Source organism: Podarcis pityusensis (assembly GCF_964106645.2).
Source record: "Podarcis pityusensis genome assembly, chromosome: 12".
NCBI classification, from domain to species: Eukaryota; Metazoa; Chordata; class Lepidosauria; order Squamata; family Lacertidae; genus Podarcis; species Podarcis pityusensis.
The window spans coordinates 56,405,973-56,421,076 of NC_138037.1; the positions used below are offsets into that span (position 1 = coordinate 56,405,973).

The 15,104-nt window shown below is 44.7% G+C and overlaps 1 protein-coding gene across 1 annotated transcript in view; it reads left to right on the forward strand.

The window, feature by feature from the left end:
- HECW1 (HECT, C2 and WW domain containing E3 ubiquitin protein ligase 1) overlaps positions 1-15,104 on the forward strand; it is a 198,737-nt gene that overhangs the window by 64,217 nt on the left and 119,416 nt on the right. Inside the window, 1 exon segment of the mRNA XM_080976081.1 lies at positions 4,136-4,460. Coding sequence (XP_080832207.1) covers positions 4,136-4,460 — 325 coding nt within the window.

The following is a 15,104-nucleotide window of genomic DNA, read 5'->3' on the forward strand; positions in this document are numbered from 1 at the left end:
TTTTATGTTTGGGGTCTGTTGTATGGGTTCACAGTTGCAGAGTGAGGCCAAGAACACATCCAACTTGCAGGTGTGCATTGAAGGAGAAGATGAGTGACAGTGGGAAGCATGTTCTCTATCACTGATTTTCTCATTGAGCAAACCCTGATAAGCAGCCAAGGAATCCACAAGATTCCCTGGCACACAGTTTGAAAACCAATTCTTTATAGTTCAGGTGGCCAGTCCATGACACAGACACCAAGCATTTGACATCTTTGGGCAGAAGTACACCTACTCAGTCGTATCCTAGATTCTGCAGACTAAACAACCTGTGACCCACCAAACCAAAAGCCCACAGGTGCTTTAATATTTCTTCTGCTTGCCAGGAATTGCAAAAATTCTTTTACAGGGGAGACTGTCAAGTACCTGGCAATCCTCAGTATATAGCTGTTGAGCTGCATTTGATACAGTGAAACACAAGCTGTGCCATCCTTATCCTTGATTAAATAAAGAAGACCCCTTAACAATGTAGAATGGAAATATACAAGCAGGAGAGCTGGAAGGCTTGCCTATGACATAGAGGCAAACGCACTCTTTCCTGCATCTGCAATGATGCCGCACTCCTTGGTAAACCACTTCAAGGTACCTGGAAGATGCATATATGTAGAGCAAGGAGCCTGGCAATGGAGCTCTCATACTTTGGAATGAAATTAGTTGCATGCTTGTGAAAAAAGTTTTGCTTACCTTACTACTCTGTTTATTTTGAATGGGTACTTTTTCAAAGCTTTCTACAAATTTATCCTGTGGCTAGATTAAGTTCTGGAATCCTGTACATATTTACCTGAGAGTAAGTCTTACTGAAGTCACATTAGTGTTTGTGTGTAGGATTGCACTGTAATACTTCTGCTGCTATGAAGAGAGGAACTACTCTCTCAATTATGTCTCAGCCTGGAATTTCCACTTCAACTGCAAAAAAATTAATCCTGTAGTTTATTGTAATGCTTTGAAACTCAGGTGAGAGTTAAAAGCATCTACCACAATAATTCTACTGTGCGTATTCTCCAGGTGGATGTGGGTGGGGCTACTGAATGTTAACTTATAAGAAAAAGTTGCTCATTCTATGGAATGGACTCCCTTTTTCATTCAGAAATATTGCCAAAATCAATATACAATTTTAAAATCCAAATATATTGCTTGTTTGAAGATTGGATAAGTTGCTGCTAAGGGTTGGTTCCTGTTACAAGGCAGCAATGGCATCCAGCGCTGCTGCTCAACCTCCGATAACAAACAGTCCCCCAAGGAACTGTAAGAGGTCAGGGGAGCAGGCAAACCACGCTGCAGGTTCCCAAGGCCTTTCAATGGAAGGCAATGCCTGCATTCTTTCCCCTTTCCGCTTGCAACAGCTGGGTTGCTCAGAGCGAGTGATTCCAGCTCCCCGATCTCACTTGTGACAACCTGGAAGTCCCGAACATTTGATCTTTTCAACAGGTTTTACTATTTCAGAACTAATAACTTGCTCAGTGAAAAGAACATTGTGAAACAGTATTGTCCTGGACCTATGTTTAAAAGCAACTGGCATTTTCTGTCTCAGAAAAAGCACGTACCTCATAAGATGTTAATGAGCTCAGAAATGTTGAGTTTATATATGCATTCTCTCAGCACTTCTTGATTTATGTACCTGGCGGAACGACTAGGGGACACTTATGCAGCTTTTCTCATATAGACTGGGACAGGTGTGCTAATTTTCTCCCACTCCCCAAGACATGAACATATACAGTAGGCCTGAAACTTACATGAGGGTTATATTCCGCGGATTGTGCCTAAAGCCAAAATCGCGTATAGTCTAAGCACATTGGGTTCAGTCTTTCCTGTTCAACTGAGAAATACTTTTTCTTTTTGTCTCTTGTGCTATGCTGTGCTCTAATTGAAAAATACGTACAAAGTTTCGTTATGGGCATCATCACTTGACTTCCACAAATAGATTGGATATTGGCTGGGTTTGATAGTTGGGTAACAATTTACTTTAAAGTGGGACACACTGGATTGAACTCATTTTAAGAAAGATCTACAAAAATGTATTGAGGCATTAGTATGTCCTCTATGTGTCAAAGCATGATAATATTTAAATATTTATTTTCCTGATAAACAATAAGATTTAGTATTTTATACCACATTTTCAAGTGTAGTCCAAGCCCAGCATTCTAATTATGTGTAACAATTTCTGCAGCATTGGGCAGGGTGATCCTGGCACCAATTACACAGTGAGTTTATGAGAGAGATGTGCTATCACTATGCTAGCAGAACAGTGCATGCTATCCTATACATTCTTTGCCTTGTGGGAGGGGAAATATACGGTTCAGGAAGTCCCAAAATGGCAGTAAAATGGCAGACACCCCACATATCCATAGAAACATTCAAAGTCCACCAGTGAAAGACTGTGCCAGTGATACTGCCCACAGTGAGAGGGAACCACGAAACTCACAGCAGTGGGAACACACATGCAGCACATCTCCTTATGTTACAACACACAACGCACAAAATGATGCCATAGTTCCCCATTCTACGAGCCTATCCCCTTATGCTGCTCACATGCAACATGCAAAGAGAAGGAGAGACTGTGCAACACAATGGTCCAGTTGCTGCCTGGGCATGAGACCTACAAAGAGGACACACACAGGGACCTTGGGACAAGGGTTAAAGACTCAAACAGGGAAGAAGAGTGTGTTAATAAGCACTGAGAACTATGGGACAGTCACAGGTGTGTGGCCTATTGTAAACTTAAATTGGCATCTGCCCAGCTCAGTAGTGGCCAGTATGGTGTGCAATAGCAATGGAGCTACCCTCCAAACATTGGTGCTGCTACAGCTTACCTGGGCAGTACTGGGATGGCTCAGGGCAGTAGTGAGCTGTGTGGTGCACCAGCGGGTAGCTCTGCCAGTGTGTCCATGCAGCTCTGACCATGTCCCTGCCCCAGCACTGCCCAGGTAAGCTGTAATGATGGTGGCATTGGGAGGGCAGATCTGATGTACTGTCCCATCACACTGGTCACTACTGAGCCAACAACAATCATGAAATTAGAGGAACCATGGAAAAGGAGGGATGGAGTGAATCTGTTCGTTTTGAGTTTCATTGATTGACTTGTTGACAAAGTGTGGAGGCCACATGAAACTGCATTCTCCTGGAGACTACTGAGCAGTTTGTTTGTGTGCAGTGTTTGTCCCCAAGTGCTGCTATGCAGTCACTCTGCCATCCTTTAGTTTCCTTCACATTACTGCTGTGCCACTAACTGGAATCTTTTGCTGTGGTGTGAAAACAAGCCACATGGCCGAAATATGGGGTGCCTGCTGCACATAAGCAGCTTGCTGTGGAGAGCAGCTGCAATACAAAGTAATTCCAGGCAACCTCTTTGCAAAGGAGTCTTCAAGCCTTGTTGCCCTGGCACCCATTCTGTTTCCCTCCCTCCCATCTGTGATGGTGCTTCGTGGCTGCTACACAGGAGCAGATGGTGTAGAGCCAACTGTGGCAAGGTACTGTAGCTCAGCATTTGAGCACAATAAGGATTCAGCTGATACGCTTACCTCTGGCACAGTATTAATATGAAGCACAATTTTTTTTACCATCAATATACCTGCAGCCTAGGAATACCAAGCCCAGGAAAAGAGCTCAGCTGGCAAACACCAGTAATTTATATGAAGGTGACTCTGCATCACTTTGCAGAAACAGATGGTGCAGTTGGGCCAGGCAATAAAAGGAAAGATGACTGCAATAGGAGACAGACTAAGACACTAGTTTAGCTGCCAAAGGCTGGTTATGGGCCAAATAAAAGAATTAAATGGAATGTTATTTTGCTGATGAAAATCCTATGTTTCATTAATTCAGATTCAAAAGAGATGGGCAATATAAGTAACAGTCTTAATTATAACCAGCTAATGACAAATGGTTACCAATTATGTAATGTAGCTATCTGCAGTGTGCATTAAGGATGTAAGGAAAATTAAGGATGTAAGCTGCATTTTGTGAGGTGGTTTCTGCTATGTTGCAGTCATGCATGGAGGTTTGGTCACCTCCTCATTTTTATTTTCTAAAATGTTGATATATTGGATTCAACAAAAAATGGATTGTGCTTGTCAGTGACTCCCCTCTTTCCTTTTGACAGAATCTGTATCAGAACAGGTTCCTGGGCCTGGCTGCCATGGCATCGCCATCTAGGAATGCACAGAATCGGCGCCGGTGCAAAGAACCTCTGAGGTACAGCTACAACCCAGACCAGTTCCACAACATGGACATTGGGAATGGTCCCCATGAGGCAGTCACTATTCCACGCTCTACCAGTGACACAGACTTGGTCACCTCAGATAGCCGGTCTACACTCATGGTCAGCAGCTCCTATTATTCCATAGGACATTCGCAGGACCTCGTGATTTACTGGGATATAAAAGAAGAAGTGGATGCTGGGGATTGGATCGGCATGTATCTCATTGGTAAGTCAGTCCCACCCTTAGGATTTTAAAAAATATATTTGCAAATATGAAGTATATCTAAAGTGGGCCAGCACAGTTTTTTGACTCACCAAGCTAAACCTAACTCACACCTCCATGTGTTTTGAACTACTCCACCCCCACACCTACCCAAACCTGCAAAACAAAGTTGGCCACAACAGGAGGTCTATTGAACTCCTGTAGGGCTCCCTTCAAACTGATGAGTGAATGACTTGTTCTAATTACCAAATAAGCATGTGTATTTGAATCCCATGGAATTCAATGGGACTTACTTAAATATGCTGTCCTTCATGCCATATTAATAGCGATTTTCTTCGAAGAGCCAACATAGCTCAGTGACTAAGGCGGGCTTGATAAGATGGGTTCACATGTGAAGCCAAATACATACATTATGGAAGTCCCCCCCCCCCAAAAAAAAATGTTTATGGGTACTCTCATTTTCCTACTCATACTGAAATACTGCCCCTCAATGAGGCTAAACTTAGATTCACAAAATGTTTAGGGGTATGCGTGCCCCTGCGTCTCCCCCAGAAAAAGCACTGCATTATGGTCTTTCAAGATCTGCTTCCCCACCTGTAAAATGGAAGTAAGTGTGGCCTTATAAGAATGAATTGTAAGACAAGCACACTGTGTCTTAAGGAGAATTTCAAATGCTATAAAAAGAGTTAGCAATAAAAGGCTGCAAATGCTTGCTGGGCTCCCCTGTGCCACTGCCCTTCTCTTCTTTTGCACAAACAGCCATGTGCACTGCAATGTTCAATTCACAGTTGCTTATTTGTGACAGGGTGTTGTATCACACTCTAAGGTCCACACTGAGCACATCCTGGCAGTTCCTTGGGGAGGCACCAGGGAGGTGTTACCTGAGGCCTTGCCCTGTGACCTGCCAGCCCATCCAGCTTCTTTCCATCACCACCTCCTTCCTGGCTTTGACTTTCCTGGATCTCCTGTCAAGCCCTCTCTTCCTCCACAATTATAAGGAACCCTGAAGCCTCACTGTCTACAGCTGTGTCTTGTCAGGCCCCACTGCAGGGAAGAGCAGTAGTATGTCTTGTCTGGCTACAGGCTTGTCTCACAGCCATTCTCTACCAGCAAGGCCTGTTGACCAGGGTCCTGATCTTGCATCCATACAGGAGGGAAGCACAGGGGACAGTGGTGGGTGGTAGTCCCTGGCAGTCCTTCACAAAGTTAAAGTCAAATACTACAGTGTTTGGGATTAATCTACTTGCTTCCTGTTTCCCAAACCAGAAGTGGGGAAGAGGTTCTCTTCTTCTGGAGGTCAGTGAGGTCTAGAGATCCTTCTTAGCACTTAGGCATGTAAGGAGAAAATATCTGTGGCTCCTTGTCCTAATTGGGCTAAATCATAGTAAACAGAAAGAATGAGAATAAATCCTGTGGTGTGGTAAAATGGTGGAGTTTGTTTCCTTTCTGCTAGTGCAGAGGGTTGGGTGAGGAGTTAACTCTGCAGCTGTTTTGAGAAATCTCCAGACTGCTGCTATTCCTAGGTCACTTGCTTGCTTATATAGAGATTTAGCAGGCACTTTCGGTGCCAACTTTTAAATGCCTGCTGAAAACTTTCTATTCTGCTAGGCTGGTGCAGGCATCCTTAAGAAGGCATCCTTCCACAATGGTTGACTTCTCTTTTTAACTTTTGTTAATGATTTGTATTGTATGGTTTTATGGTTTTATTGCTATAAAAAGATTTGATATCTCTTTATGACATAGTGGTATACAAATATTTTTATAAATATTATAAATATCCCACAGTTCCATCCACTCCTCAGTCCTCAAGGTGGCTTAATAATGCAAAAATTCAAAATCCCTTTTACATAATAGTAAGGAAAACTCTTTAAAACTAATTCCAAACAATACCTAACCGAACAAAGGCTATCAGAGACCTGGCAATGCTACAAGAATGGGTTGCCAGCACTGAAAGCCTCATCCTGCTTATGGGTGCTAACCTTTCTTCAACTAAGGAAGGTGCAAGACCCTGTCAGATTATTTAAGAGCCTGAGGAAGTTCACATTATAATAACTATTATATATTCATTATTTTGCTATAGTAAATTTCCAAGTCACCACACAAGACAACCTGTAGGTGATTTACCATACTTTTCGGTGTATAAGGCAAGCTTTCTTTTACTCTAAAATAATGTTAAAAAACGGGGGTCATCTTATACACGGATAGTGCACAGGGGGGACCGGTGATTGGTGACAGCATCAAGGGCTGCATTAGATTGGCTGCTTCTGCGATAATTTGGTGTGTGAATGGTTGCTGTGGCAAGGGCTGCTGTGGATTGGCTGCCGCTGTGGCAATTGGTCGTGCGATTGCCGGCTGCTGTTGGCGAGTGGGCAGGCGCTTGTTGGCTTATCTGACACGAGCGATTGTCAGTGTTTGTTTGCTGGGTTTGTGATTTTCTACAATTCCCACCAAAAGCTCTGGGCATTCCTCCCCCCAAAAAGCTCAGCAACTTTGGCCGTTTCCTCCCCCCTTTTCTTAAATAGTGTATAAAAATACAAAAGAGAAAAAGAAAGAGAAAGAAAGAAAGACTCTATAATACTTGTCCCATGCAAAACTATAAAAGTGAAATTATTATTCTACTACATATACATTTATTTATATATTGATATATTGTACTATATTCTTTATAAATGCATTCCAAATGTCATTATATGTGGTATACACCATCTGTGTCTATAAGCTGTCTGTATTTTGCAAGAGTTGTCATATCTTCTATCCATTGATTAAAGGGCACCACAAATTTATCTTTCCAGTGGATCAATATAAATATTTTAGTCACAGTGAGGGTGTGAATAAAGGTGTTTTCTTGGTGCTGAAAATATTGTAAAGTGGTTGCCAGATGGGAGGAAGAGTACTAGAAGCAATTCTGGTCCCAAACTGTGTGTGTAGGGATTTAAAGATAAAAATCAGCACATTTAAATTCAGCTCAGAAACAAATCAGCAGTCGGTTTAACTCTCTAAGCACTAGTGTCTAAGCACTAAGCACTGGACAGGGGTAGCCTAAGTGGTGCCCTCCATATGTTGTCAGACTGCAACTCCCATCAGCTCTAGCCAGCATAGCTGATGACCAGGGATTGAGAGTTGTAGCCCAGCAATACCCAGAGGTGACTGCCGGGCGCCATCTTATCTCAGCAGGTTATGGGCCCAGCACGCTTCCGCTACATTGACTACCTCTGACACAGGCAAGTAACCAAGCGCTCAGCTGCAATTTGGACCAACTGAAGTTTTCAAACTGCTTTCAAGGCAGCCAATGCAGCGCATTATAGTAGCTGAAAGCTTGCTGTCACATATTCTTTTGTTAGGAAGGATATTGTGCAAGTTGGCCCTGAGTTTATTGCAGGATAAGACACAGTATGTAAGATAAAGCATATAAAAATCAGTACCCATTGCTGTATGTGGGATGGTTGTCTCATAGAGTGCTTCCTTGCCTTGTCTTTGTTACATGGCACCACAACCTTCTTCAAAACAGGGGGAAATGTTTGAAGTGTAGATTGCCATTGTGATTTGTCTTTTTGTGCTTTTTCTCTGATATCAGTGTGACGCTGTCAGCATTCCTTTATGCATCCCCCAGAAGAGTTAGTGAGTCAGCCTGCAGCACATTTTCTTACTGTTAGCTGCTGCATCTACGCAAGTTTGCTCAAGAGTGAGTGTGGACTCTGGATTGACATATGTTAGGCTCTAAAGTCTCTTCTTACTTGAAAGAACTGAGGGATAATCAATGGTATGATATCTTGGAAATTGCAAACAATAGTGAAACTTGCCAGTTTATTTGATCCAGAGAACAAATGGAGAGTGTTTCTCATTAACTTATTGAAATCCTTCTAACAATATTGCAATATATCCTTCCCACTTCTGGTGAAATATGAGGCATGCCTTTTTTCAATACGGACAGGGTATAAATAAAGTAATATTTAATATTTGTTACTATTATATTATTATTAATAATTTATACCCTCCCTTTTCCCTGACAGGCTGCTTAAATCTAAAAACAAGCACTGCAAAGAATATAGAAAAATCAATCATTAAAGTTAAACACTGAGAGAGAACAATAAACATACATGAAATTTATTTAAAACATACCAATAATTACAATAAAACAGCATGGCACCAACCCTTTCATTAAAAGCAGTCAATTCCCAATAGCTTGTTGGAACAAGGTCCTCACCTGCCAACAGAAGGACAAAAGGGAGCAAGCCAGTCTGGTTTCTCCAGGGCAGGATTTCCAGAGTATGGGAGCAGCTCCTGAGAAGACCCTCTCCTGCAACAGCACCAAATGGGCGTACGAGGTGGTAAGACCAAGAGAAGGGCCTCCCTTGAATATCTCAAAACCTGGGCAGGTTCCTATGAGGGAATATGGTCTTTCAGATAGCTTGGACCTAGGCCATGTTGGCCTTTATAGGTCATAACCAGCACTTTGAATTGTGCATGGAAACAGACCAATAGCCAGTGAAGCTGTTGTAGCAGCTGTAACCAATAACCAGCCCCAATATTGTAGGCCAGTAACCAGCCCCAATCAACAGTTTAGCCCGTTGAAGTTTCTGAGCACTTTTCAAAGGCAGCCCCATGTAGAGTGAATTACATTAAGCTGGGTGTAACTAAGGTGTGTGTCACTGTGGCCAAATCAGACATCTCAAGGAACAGGTGTAGCTGGTGAACTAGCTTTAACTGCAGACGCATTCCTGGCCACCACAGAGACCTGGACATCCAAACTCAGGACTGAATTCACAAGTACACCTAAACTGTGAGCCTGTGTATTTGAGGGAGTGCTACACCATCCAGCACAGACTGAATCCCCATTCCCTGTTCTGCCTTTGTTTTATTTAAATGAGAAGATTTTGAATCTAAAGGGAAAGGGCTAAGCAATCATTCTGCTTTGCCATAATGCTCAAAATAGTAGCTAGTTCTGTTGGGCAGAGAAAAAAAATGCCCAAATTCCAGCTGTTGTTTTAAGTTCCACTCTACCTAAATGTACTCAGATAATTTAACTTGGGTCACAAAGGCCTTTACATGAAGTCCAGAACATAGGCTAGCCTTTCATTGCCTGAGTCCTTGATTTCATGTGAGGGTAATATTGCACAGTGCTTATTGATATACATTAGGCTTTCTTCTTCACTATCCTTCTGGGAAAACCAAAACATTTTAAAAAGTTATCTGATAAAAGTTCATTATGCACAAAACCTCTAGGGTCCAATTTCTAGGCTGTATTTGTTCTTCTTCTTTATTATTCAACCATTTCTTTTAAGTTTATATCAAAAATATTTTTGACCTAATTAGCTGAAACTCTGCTTTAAAAGCCACATGCTTCTTTCTTTTCTCTTTTGCCTTTAATTTTATTTCCCCTCCTAAAAGGCAAAAAACCTCTAATGCTGTGTGTAATTCCAGCAAGACTCTAATTAGTGAAGTTTCTCTCAATATACTTCTGAGTTTATCCTGACTTTCTGACTGCTTTAGTTTATTCCTTGCATGAGGATTTGATTCCAAGTCCATTGATTCACAATCAAAGCACATGCAAAAAAGAATAGCTTTGGTCCAAGCTGCATGTGTTGTGTGTAGGGGTACAGCATATACTATCCTATAGCTCTGGTATATAACTGCGATTTTTGACTAGCCTTCTCACATGAGCATGCCTGCCATGGAACAAGTGTGCATTTCAGAGGATCTCGGAAGTATGCTCGGAAGTGCATCTTCAGCTCACATGCAGGATAGCCAGACCTATTGGGCTTGCCATTCTTCCCCTTGAACTGAGAGTGGGCACTGGAACATATCCAGGGTTCTCAGTATGGCTGCCCATTGTAGGAGAAGGTTGGTTGTGATTAGGGGAGGCCTATCCCGTTTCTCTGCCTGAGGCAAAACGGGAAAGCCTTATTCACTGGGTTTGCATAGCTGCAGCTTTTGGGTTCCAGCAAGATCTCACAGGAAGCTGGAAGCTGCAGCCACTTCTCCAGCGTTGGGATGGGGTGGGTGGCACCCACAGCAACTCCAGAAAAGTTAGAAGAAGCAGTGATGATGGCAAGATCTCACAAGAGCTCACTGGAAGCTGCTGTCACTGCTTCTCCTTGTTTGTCCAGTGGTAGGGGTGGGCTGCCCCTTGGGATTTCGCCTCTGTCCGCTTCGTGGTGGGCCAGCCTTGGTTCTGGTACTCAGCCTAGCCCCTTTCATGTGTGAATCATGTCAAGGGACATAATGTGATTTCTGGGAAGTTGGGCTGCACTCTTGGCCACAGCCCTGGGCATCAGGCATGCTTTTGGCCCCCACCCTCAGACATCCATAGGTTGTCATGGTCTGTCTGCAGTGAAGAAGTCTGGAAGCAGCTAGTTGTGCACAGGCTTCTATGCAATTGGTACTCTTGTGCCTTGCTCCTTTCTAAATGTATAACGCTGCCTTCATGCAGTTCATGCATGCAGGGGGTTACTGACTTTTATAGAAGCTTGTCTGCTATTAGTAATTTTCTCACTGAGTTACTCCTGAGAAACTTCCAAGGAAGTTTCCAGAGTTTCTCTGAAACACAGTTTGAAAACTACCTTCATTCCTTATGCCTGTGTTCAGCCTCCATATAGATAAAGATTTGTGGGATGTTTTTGGCTTATTGGCTTATGATTGGGAGTAGAAAAATTAATGTACCTCAGCCCAGAAAATAGTGGGAATAGCACATGGCTGGACACACAATCTTGGAGGGTTGACTGTAGAGTGGCATATGAAGTGTTACTAGAAGCTGGGTCTGATCCTTTCCATCACCATATAACAGATAAGTGAAGGCTTTGCATGTTATTGTTATTTGCATAGTAATGATGATGATGATATACCACTTAATTGGCAAAGTGACTTTTAAGTGATTTATGAATTTAAACACACATAATTAAAATATGTCGTAAAACAATTCAGTAAAAAGGTTGAAACAAACACCCACAGTGTTTAAATAAACGTAAAAAAAGGTTAAGGACAAGGACCCTTGGATGGTTAAGTCCAGTCAAACTTGACTATGGGGTGCGGCGCTCATCTTGCTTCAGGTTGAGGGAGCCGGTGTTTGTTCACAGGCAGCTTTCTTGGTCATGTGGCCAGCATGACTAAACTGCTTCTGGCACAATGGAACACCATGACAAGTGCCAGAGTGCACAGAAATGCCATTTACCTTCCTGCCACAGTGGTACCTATTTATCTACTTGCATTGGTATGCTTTCTTTTTTTAAAAAAAATAATATTTATTAAAGTTTCACAGAAAAGAAATCACATTGGTAAAAAAGGAAAATTTAAGAATAAAAAGAAAAATGCAAAATGCAAAATACAAAAAGAAAAAAGAAAAAAAGGTTAAAAACAATTCCCTCTTTTCATCACTACTTTTACATTTACTTGTTTCCCGGACCTCCTCATACCTCCCTCTTTTGTATTCCAATTCAGTTTGTTAGTCCAGCAATTCTTTTCCCTCCTTTTTAATCCCAATCCTTAATCTTAATATAATATAACATTAAATTTTTACCTATGAAAAACCAATTTTTCCATTATTTTAACCTTTTTAATCCTAATCCTTAATCTTAATATATTTATAACTTTAAAGCCTGTACAGCTAGAAGCCACTTAATTTCATTCCAACATCACTCTAACATTCATTAATTTTGCAATATTTCTGTAAATAATCTTTGAATTTCTTCCAATCTTCTTCCACCGACTCTTGCATTGGTATGCTTTCAAACTGCTAGGTTGGCAGGAGCTGGGACAGAGCAATGGGAGCTAATCCCTTCACATGGATTCAAACCACCAACCTTCCAATCGGTAAGCCCTCAGAGGCTCAGTGGTTTAGACCACAGCGCCACCTGCTCCCACAAGTGTTTAAGTAAACACATGTGCAATAAAGCAAACCCAGAAGATCCAAATGTGGAAACCGTTTTTCTGCATATAATTCTTGTGATGGGACGATGAGCTGCTTGTGTGTAAAATCCTAGTCCCTCAGAGTTTGGTCAAGTTTGCAAACCTCTGTCTGTAACGGAGCCCCTTAAACATGGCTCCGTCAGTCGCTGGCAGATTCCGACAGTGGTTGCTTTCGGAATCGCTTCCAACATAAAAGCTCCTTAACGGAAACACGTTGTCAGGGGTTCAGGAGCAGAGGCAAGGGCAAGGGAGGAAACAGAGAGCGAGGGGGAGGAGGCAGAAGAAAAGATGAGTGATGACGACGACCCGAGATCTCCGAGTCTTTCCAGTGAATCAGAAGATTCACAGAAAGGAGCACCAGTGGCCAGGGCAAGGGGGGAGCCTAGGGGGACACCCCAGGAAGATAGAGCCAGAGGGGACTCAGAGGGGAGCAGTTGGAAATCGGGACCAGCGTCACCGCCAGAGAGCAGGGAAGAGGAAGGGCGCCAGGGATCAAGCGCTGGCAGCTCACAACAGGGGGGAGGGCACGAGTCAGGAGTGGCCACACCTCCATCGGGGAGCGAAGAAACGGTCAGACGGAAGGTGGAAGGTTGGGCGCGCGCGACAAGTTCAAATGCACAGGAAGGTGGCGCAGTAGGCAGCCCGGAAAGGGAGCCAGGTCCTAAAGCCCGCCGAAAGGAGGGAGAAGAGTCAGGGGGGTCAGCGTCAGCGTCAGAGGAATCCCGGAAGGAAGAGACCCCGGGGGGCAGAGGGACCCAGAGAAGAACAGTCAGGCGGAAAAGGTGGAGCAAGGCTAGGATATTAAGTTGGTGTACAAGGGGCGGAGACTCAGATGGAGCTTCGCCGATCTAACCATTAGACGTAGGGTTGCACGCAGCAGCTTGAGAATGGAAACTGTAACTCAATAAAGACTTTTATTTAATGATCGCTGGCTAGCGTGATCCTCTGTGAGCTAGGATCTGGAAGCAACTCTGACAGTAAGCTCCATCTCCTAAATTGTGGGCATCTATAGCCTCGCGGAGAGGAGAGAAAGCGGGTGCCTACTAGCGAGCTCACGAACGGCAGACAACATGACGGCCGAACAGCAGATAGTGGAACTCAGAGAAGCAGTGTCGCGCCTGAATGCCGAGGCTCTTGCATCCAGGAAGAGAGAGGAGGACGCAGCTGCCGCCTACAGGGATCTCCACGTCAGGTTGGAAGTGCTTACGAAGCAAGGGCAACTGACACCCAAACCGGAGGGGATTGGGTTGGGGAGACGAACAGGCGGTTTGGTCTCTCACTTCGATGGGAATTTGCAACAGTACCCCAACTTTAGAGCAGATGTAATGTGTGCACTGCAACTGCTGAACAAAGACTTTAGAGATGAGCAAGAGAAGGTGGGATTCATCATGTCCCATTTGCATGGAGATGCTAAAGCATGGCTGCGCAATTTGTGGAGAGATAAGGATCCGGCGCTCCAAAACGCGGATGCCTTTATTAAAGCGATGGATGGGTGCTTTTTGTCAAGCATTGACGTGGATCTTGCTCGGCAGCAGATACATGGACTGAAGCAAGGGAGGGCCAGCGTAAGGCAGTACCATGCCCGCTTTTTCGCTTTGGTCAGTGCTCTGGAATGGGACAGAGATTCGGCTCCTGTAAGAGACCTGTTTTGGGAGGGATTGCACGGCTCGGTTAAAGATGAAATTGCGAGGGGGGAGAGACCCCGGACCACGCAGGAGATCGTTCAGAGGGCGCTGGCGGTGGGGGTGCGGCTGGAAGGACGTCCGTGGAGCAGTGGCGAAGGGCGTGGAGGGCGCGAACCAGCCAGGGGCTCCTCCTTCCTTCCCAGAGAAGCAGCGCGTGCGCAATCCACGCCTCCGCCAGGAGGAGGAGCGGAACCTATGGAGGTTGGAGGTGCAAGGGCTCAGTCAGCAGCCAGAGCCCTAGCACCGGCAGCAGTGAAAGCGAAGCCTCCTAGAGGGAACAGGAAGTGTTACATCTGCGATGATCCACAGCATATGGCGAAAGAGTGTCCCCAGAGGCTCCACAAGCACACTGCAGCCTCAGCAATGGTAACTGCAGCAACGCAGCAAGGACAACCACAGCAGGGAAACGACGGAGTCTGGTTGGAAGAGGCACTGGGGCCCAGCCAGACGTGTCAGTGAAGCAGTCCCCAGAGATTTTACAGCCCATGGACCCCCTCCCGCCCAAACCGGTAGTGAGGCTCACCGCGTCGCTCCAGCTGCCCAATGGAATCACCATGGACGTGCCAATCACCATTGACTCCGGAAGCAATGCGGACTTTATAGGGCAGGACTTTGTCGACCGGCACGCTATACAGTTGCTGCCTGCCACGCTGCCCCTGCAGGTTGTCACGGTGGATGGCAGGGAGCTGCTAGGGGGGCAAGTGGTGAAGCAGACGCCACCAATGGTGATGCGACTTGGGAATCACAGGGAAATCATCAGCTTCAATGTCACTCAACTATCGGACACGCCCATTGTATTGGGCATGAGTTGGCTGGACAAGCACAGCCCGACGCTGGCTTGGTACCAGAGGCAGCTGACCTTCGGCTCTTCCTTTTGCGCTGAACACTGCATCGTGCCCAGGCAGGAAGGAGAGGAAGAGGAGTCACAGCTGTAGCTAGGCACGCTGCAAGCGGTTCCCCACAAGTACGCAGAATTTTTGGAGGTTTTCTGCGAGAAGGAGGCAGACAGGCTACCCCCCCACAGACCATATGACTGCAAAATTGACCTGCTGCCGGGGGC